The sequence below is a fragment of the Tasmannia lanceolata genome, unplaced genomic scaffold (genome assembly GCF_043159265.1).
Source record: "Tasmannia lanceolata isolate RefF3 unplaced genomic scaffold, GAP_Taslan_0.1 ptg000023l, whole genome shotgun sequence".
In the NCBI taxonomy this organism is placed as follows: domain Eukaryota; kingdom Viridiplantae; phylum Streptophyta; class Magnoliopsida; order Canellales; family Winteraceae; genus Tasmannia; species Tasmannia lanceolata.
In genome coordinates, this window is record NW_027518700.1 from 16,944,007 (window position 1) to 16,951,717 (window position 7,711).

General features: G+C 42.6%; 1 protein-coding gene across 1 annotated transcript; it reads left to right on the forward strand.

Moving 5' to 3' along the window:
* The first annotated feature begins 221 nt into the window (after positions 1-221).
* On the forward strand, positions 222-2,909 carry LOC143855889 (uncharacterized). The gene is made up of 3 exons (XM_077365943.1): positions 222-618; positions 687-2,713; positions 2,901-2,909. The coding sequence occupies exons 1-3, from the start codon at positions 222-224 to the stop codon at positions 2,907-2,909; spliced, it is 2,433 nt and encodes an 810-aa protein (XP_077222058.1).
* Positions 2,910-7,711: the final 4,802 nt, after the last annotated feature.

A 7,711-nucleotide genomic window follows, 5' to 3' on the forward strand; every position in this document is an offset into this window, starting at 1 on the left:
AGATGGCTAAGGATATTGAAAGCATGAAATTCCAAGGGCCGAAGAGGTTCAATATTTTTTAATACTTCGAGACTCCTAGTGTTACTTTGCCACCAAAGTTCAAGGCACCAGATTATGATAGATATGATGGAACTGGGTGCCCGAGAAACCACGTCAGATGGTTCATAACCCTCTCTCAGCAGCACGGATTGAGTCGTGAACAAATGGCTTAGCTATTTCCCATGTCTCTCATAGGAATAGCTAAGAAGTGGTTTCTGAGGTTGAAGCCGGAAGAAACCAGAACTTTGGACGATATATCAAATCTGTTTGTCGAACAGTTTTCGATGGAGGAGGGGATAGAGATAACAAAGAGAGACCTGAAGCAGCTAAAGCAAGGTCCCCAAGAAACTTTCACGCTGTTTATCAAGCGCTGGAGGCGCAAATCTGCACAGTTAAGTCAGAGGATGCCAGAAGAAGATCAGATCAAGTTAGTGATCAAAAGTCTGTCCCCACAGTACTTCCATTTCATAGCACCACAGCACTATCCCAGTTTTGATCATTTGATAAAAACTGGCACCCATACGGAGGACGCTATAGCTAAGGGGCTTAGAGCAAAGACACTGTCTGATGTGCGGGAAGGCAAGAGGCATAGGCCCCACCTAAAGAGGTTCATGCAGTGAATTATTTTAAGCCAGCTTTTAGACCAGAGGTTAAGGCTGTTGCTGAGGTGGTTAGACCAGCAAGGAAGAATGTTTTTAGGCAATTCGATCCACTCCCTTACCCTTTACCCATGATATTGAAAAAGGTGGTAAGGGACAAAAAGATAAAACTTCCGGATCTGAAACATGTGCCAAATCCATTACCACCATATTGGAGGCTAGATCAACATTGTGAGTACCACAGGAATTCAGGTCATTTGACTGAAAACTGCCTCGCCTTGAAGCATGCCATTCAAAACATGATTGATAAGGATGAGCTCTCAGTTAAAGGGCCGAATATTACTCAGAATCCTCTCCCGAATCATCGTGCTGCTCCTCCTCCTGCAACAAATGCCATCTTTCTGGATGAGCCCGTCCTTGATCCCTCTACCCTTATATGTGCTATCATGTCAGATAACACATATGTTTTGGAGTTTGATGAGGAAGAACTTCAGGATGTGAAAGGGAAACAGCCCTATATATTGTCATTCAGCGACATAGAGATTGCTGAGTCCTCTTCGTCTCAGTCGTATCTTCCTCATTATGATGACATTGGGAAAAGAAAGAAGACCGCATACGTTTTAGGGATGGATGACTTTGAACAAGAAGATGTCAGACTTCCATACATTTTCAGTTTGGATGATGATGAATTATTGTTGCTGGATGATCAATGTGACGAGATGCGTCACATGACCAGGGGAGGGCGAGTCTTTAAACCTCCTGAGTTGAGCGCTGACAATCCGGCTGAGATTGCAAGGGCTGCTGATGGCCAGAGGCAGAATAGACTCGTGATAAATGAAGAAGATGATAATCTTCTGAAACAGTTGAAGAAGACCCAAGCGAACATCTCAGTTTGGGGTCTCTTGATGTCATCTTCAAAACACCGGAAAGTGGTGTTGAAAGAGCTAAACTCCGCTCAGGTGTCTGTTGAGATAACTCCTGATGAGCTTGTCAGTGTAGTTTTCGTGGCTAGAGTAACGAAAACTCTTTCGTTCACAGACAGTGATTTGCCCCCAGAGGGGAAAGACCATACGAAACCGCTCCGGATTACTGTCGTTTGTAACAAGAAAAAGGTGCCTGAGGTCCTTATTGATAATGGGTCTGCACTGAATGTATGCCCGATCAGTACAGCGACTACTCTTGGTTTCGGACCTGAGAGCTTTGTCCCTTCTGACCAGGGTATTCTGGCTTATGATGGGACCAGAAGAGATGTGATCGGGACTCTAGTTACCGAGGTACAGATAGGAGGAGAAGAATTTGATATCGAATTCCAAGTGTTAGATATTAAAGCCTCCTTTTTGTTGCTCTTGGGGCGTCCCTGGTTACATAAAGTCGGAGCTGTCCAATCCACCTTACATCAGAAATTGAAATTCATTCTGAATCATAAGGTGATCACTGTTAAGGGAGACCCAGATTTTGAACTGGGTCAGATTTCGCAGGAATTGACCATGGGAAAGGAGGGAGATATTAGTTTGACTGGTTTCTCCTTGGAAGTGGCGACTATAACTATTGAAGAAGCAATGAATGAAGAGATCTTCTTCTTGAGCAGTACAAATTCCAAAGTCGTCAGAATGATCCGTCTACAGGGTTACATCCCGGGTGCAGGACTGGGCAAATACCATCAGGGTATGACTGAGTGGCCAGTGTTCAAGACCTTTCATGGTTTGTTTGGGCTTGGGTATGAACCGACCAGGGTAGAGGTCAAAGAGATGAAGCGATACATGATGAAATGGGCAGAGTGTCGCCGTAGAGGTTTGGACTTGCCGATGGGACCATTTGATCTAACAATGAATGGGTGTTTTCGTAAGGAAGGAGCAGATTTTCCTTTCTGTGGGTTTACAGAAACCTGGATAGACGAGTCGACTAGGCAGAGACTTCCTGGGTTGGAGATTTTCTTTGATTGTGATTTAGATGATGAGCCGATAAGCTTACAGACCGCTGAAATAGACTGGGTAGATGCAATGGGGCCGGATGCACTGAGCTCCCTTTTCCATGAGAGGTCACAGACTGTGGCCGTGATCAGCAGGAGCCCGCTTGTACTGAATCCCACTCATCTTATCACCCCGGCTGAGGGACCTTTGACTAACTGGACCACTCAGGTCCTACCTCAGGTTACTTTTCAGTCCTGTTATTCTCCCTCAAAAGAGTCAGTTGTTTATACGTATGTGTCGTTCTCTGAGTCTAATTCAGGGTCTTCCATTTCTAATGATTCTTTTAATGCAGGTAATGTAGAGGTCAAGTCTATTTCTGAGGTCGGTGATGAGTCCATATCTCCTAGTGAGGTCAAGTTGGAGGTTGTTTCTATTGATGGACCTGGCGTTTCTTCTTTGCATTTGTTTGAATTGGTTGATACTGATGTCAACCTATCATTTGAGTCTGTAAATATATTTCATGAGTCCATTGTAAAGCCTGATGTGGGCCATTCGTCATTGGATGTATTCAATTCTACTTTCAATGAAATAAAGGGGTTTTCTTCTGTGTATATTCCTGTTTCTATTTCATCTACTGAATCTACTTTAAAATCTGATAATAATAATAATCAAGACTCCCCCTCTGATGAGGAAGCCGACGAAACTTCCTCTTAAATCAAACATATGATTCAACAGGAGGAGAGTCGCCGAGCAAAACCACTTGAAGAGGAAATTGAAATTGTGAATATTGGTGATGAAACCTTAATTCGGGAAATAAGGATTGGTAAAACTTTATCTCCTGAGGAGCGCAAGGAATTAATCTCTTTACTTAAAGAGTTCAAGGAGGTTTTTGCTTGGTCTTATGATGACATGCTGGGATTGAGTGAGGAGATTGTTCAGCACAAATTACCCTTAATCCCTGGCATTAATCCAAAGAAGCAAAAACTCCGAAAACTCAAAACAGAATGAGAATTGAAAGTATATGAAGAAGTCAAGAAGCTTCTAGAGGTGAAATTCATCCAAGTGGTTGAATACCCTGAATGGCTCGCTAATGTAGTACCGGTGCCTAAGAAAGATGGGAATGTTTGAATGTGTGTCGATTTTCGGGACCTGAACAAGGCAAGTCCAAAAGACAATTTTCCATTGCCAAACATTGATCTCCTGGTGGATAATACTGCTGGACATGCTCTGTTATCCTTTATGGATGGGTTTTCGGGATATAACCAGATCAAGATGGCACCCGAGGACATGATGAAAACAACGTTCATTACTCACCCACTTACTGCTACAAAGTGATGCCGTTTGGTTTGAATAGGGCTGGCAACGGGGCGGGTCGGGGCCGGATGTTGGGGTCCCCTACCCCTTCCCCTTCCCCTCCCCTCTGCGGGGATGGTGGGGAATCCCCTTCCCCTCCCCGCATCCTTCGGGGACAAAATCCCCGCCCCGCCCCAACATCACCCCCTCTTTAGTCATTGATACACTGATGATGGGTGTCCCTAATCAACTTGATGCAATTTCAATATATAAAAATGTTATAAACTAACATACTTGTAGACGAAGGAGATATATTTCTTACTCTTCAGAAGATAGCAAAATCCCTTGAAGTACTGACTTGACTCTTGAGTGCCCTCGCAGCAGTCGCACCAACAGGCGTTATAAACCCAAATAGATGCCTGAGCAAGTGAGCAATGTTCAGAGGCTTGGGAATCACCAAAATGCAAAAAGTGAACTGTGTCCCTAACCTGAGCAATGTTTCTTTCGTGGGAAGGAATTAAGGAAACCCTAAGTCCCTAACCAAAATAAAAATGCAATTTATTATTTTATTATTTTATTTTCGCCACCGATGTTGGCACTACGATTTTTTGATAATGGCATACACTCAGCTTGTCTTTATTATTTCAACATCTGTCAAAAGGTTATTATAGTTCCCAAAATGCTCTCAGAAGCTAATTAAAAGGAAAAGACAAGCTAAGTTTATGTTTGGGGACATCTTGTAGCCGATCCATAGAGTTTCTAGTAGTTTTCCTTAAAAAAAAACACTTAAAAATATACAAAAAATGGCATTAATTAACGAGGCGAGCGGGGAGGGGCGGGGAGGGGACAACTACATCCCCTTCCCCTTCCCCTTCCCCTTCTCCTATCAAATCGGGGAATCCCCGCCCCAAACGGGGCGGGGCGGGGCAGATCCCCTCTTTTTCGGGTGAAATTGCCAGCCCTAGGTTTGAAGAATGCTGGTGCAACTTATCAGAGGGCTGCAACTACTCCTCTTCATGATATGATTCACAAAGAAGTCGAAGTCTATGTAGATGACATGATCATTAAAGCAAAGACTAGACCAGAGCATACAGTTGCCTTGAGAAAATTCTTTGAGAGAATCAGGAAATATCAGCTTCGCCCGAATCCAAACAAGTGTGTATTTGGAGTTACATCAGGGAAACTCCTTGGATTTATGGTCAGTGAAAGAGGAATTGAGGTGGATCCTCAAAAGATCAAGGCAATCCAAGAAATGGAACCGCCTAAGACAGAAAAGCAGATCAGAGGTTTCATTGGGAAAGTTCAATATTTGAGAAGGTTCAAATCTCATTTAACTATGACATGTGAACCAATTTTCAAGCTTTTAAAGAAGAATTCCTTGAAGAAATGGAATGAGGAGTGTCAGGAAGCTTTTGAAAAAGTTAAACAATGTTTATCTTTGCCTCCTGTTTTATCTCCCGTTATTTCAGGCGAACCATTGTTGTTGTACTTGTCCATCACAGATACAGCAATGGGTTGTATCCTTGCTCAGAAAGATGCAGGGTCTAAGCGGGAGAAGCCAATCTATTACATCAGTAAGAAGATGCTAGAATATGAGTTAAAGTACACTGTTTTGGAAAAGACTTGTCTAGCGTTAGTTTGGGCTACCCAAAGGCTTAGACACTATCTGTTATCGAACAAGGTGTTTTTATTGTCACGGATGGATCCGTTGAAGTAGTTGTTTGAAAAACCCGCCCTTACTGGAAGAACTGCAAGATGGTTGTTATTGTTATCTGAGTTTGACATCACTTATGTCACTCAGAAGTCCATCAAAGGACGGGTTATAGCAGAGCAATTAGCTGATTCTCCTACAGATGAGAATATTTTTCTGAAAGCTGAGTTTCCTGATGAAGAGATCATGGATATTGAAGAAGAAACTCCGAGTACCAAGTGGTCGATGTATTTTGACAGAGCAGTCAATAACCGGGGTCAAGGAGTAGGTGCAGTTTTGATATCTCCAAAGAAAGAGTATATTCCTATATCCATCAAGCTGCAGTTTGAGTGCACGAATAACATGGCAGAGTATGAAGCCTGTATAGCAGGACTTGAGGCAGCTTTAGCTCCTCAAATTCAGGACATAGATGTGTTTTGGGACTCAATGCTCATTATTTGTCAGATCAATGGGCAATGGAAAACTCGAGAGGATAAATTGATCCCTTATAATACATATTTGGAATCTCTAGTTAAAAAATTTAAGAATATCATTTTTACTCACTTGTCAAGAACCAGGAACCATTTTGCTGATGCTTTGGCTACTTTGGCTTCGATGCTAGACATCTCTACAACTATGGAGGTCCAACCCTTAGCTGTGAGATTACAGTGGGCTCCTGCGCATGTGAATGCGATTGAAATATCAGCCAGATGTCCAGATGGGAAGCCGTGGTTTATTAATATCAAGAACCTCATTTCTGGTAAAGGACATCCTGCTGAAGCTTCAAGTAAAGAGAGAAAGACTCTTCAAAGATTAGCAGCCAACTTCATCATTTGTGGGGAAGAGTTGTACAGGCAATCTTTTGATGGCATACAACTCCTATGTGTTGATGAGGACAAAGCTGCAGAGCTTATTGAGCAGACTCATGAAGGAGTTTGTGGCCCTCATATGAATGGGAAAATGTTATCCAGAAAGATTTTGAGGCTTGGTTTTTATTGGCCTACAATGGAAGCGGACTGCTTTGCCTTTGTGAAGAAATGCCACAAGTGCCAGGTCTATGCGAGTCTCATTCATATTCCTCCTTCGGAGTTGCATTCTTTATCTTCGCCATGGCCATTCTCAGTATGGGGAATAGACATAATTGGGAAGATTTATCCGAAGTCCTCGAGCGGGCATGAGTACATTTTGGTAGCTATCGATTATTTTACGAAGTGGATCGAGGCTGCATCTTATGCTTCCATAACTTCGAACACAGTTGCGAAGTTTATCCGTGCAAATATTATTTGTAGATACGGAGTACCTCATGAATTGATTTCAGATAATGGGTCATATTTCAAAAAAGAGGTTTTACACTTGTGTGAAGAGTTCAAGATAAAACATCATAAGTCATCTCCTTACAGACCTCAAACAAACGGGGCTGTAGAGGCAACGAACAAGAATATCAAAGTAATTATCAGTAAGATGACTGAGACTTATAAAGACTGGTCGACCAAACTTCCATATGCTTTGTGGGCTTATCGGACATCGATCAGGTCTTCGACAGGTGTGACTCCATATTCTTTAGTGTGCGGAATGGAAGCAGTTTTGCCTGTTGACCTGAGAATTCCCTCTTTGAGAGTGATGATAGAGGCTGATTTACCAGAGTCTGAGTGGGCAAAAGCCAGACATGATGAGCTGCAGATGATAGATGAGAAGAGGCTGAGAGCCTTATATCACATTCAGGGGTATCAAAGGCGGATTGAGAGAGCTTTCAACAAGAAAGTTCGTGTCCGAGACTTGAAGCCTGGAGATCTTGTTTTGAAGTCCAACAGGGCACCGATATTTGATCCCAGAGGGAAATTCAGGCCAAACTGGTCTGGTCCTTACATCATCGATGAAGTCCTACCTGGAAAAGCCGTAAGATGGAGAAAAATTAAATGAACCTACAAACCTGGATCAGTTAAAGAAATATTACGCCTGATACACCAGGAGGCCATTTTTGATCGATTTGAGTTTTGAGCCAACAACCTATATGTTTAAAACCATTTGCAAACCCTTTTGGCCAATAAAAAAATACTTCCTTTCTTTGACAAACTCAAACCAGGGGGCATCTTTTATGACGCAAGTCATAAAAGATATTGAACCTGAACTACGTTATGACCTGATTCCTTTTTAAGGGTACGTAGGTAGCCTGATTAATT

Coding starts and splice junctions, on each gene's coding strand:
- LOC143855889 (XM_077365943.1), top strand. CDS start 222: ATGTCTCTCATAGGAATAGCTAAGAAGTGGTTTCTGAGGTTGAAGCCG. Junction 619..686: donor ACTGTCTGATGTGCGGGAAG/GCAAGAGGCATA, acceptor CTTTTAGACCAG/AGGTTAAGGCTGTTGCTGAG.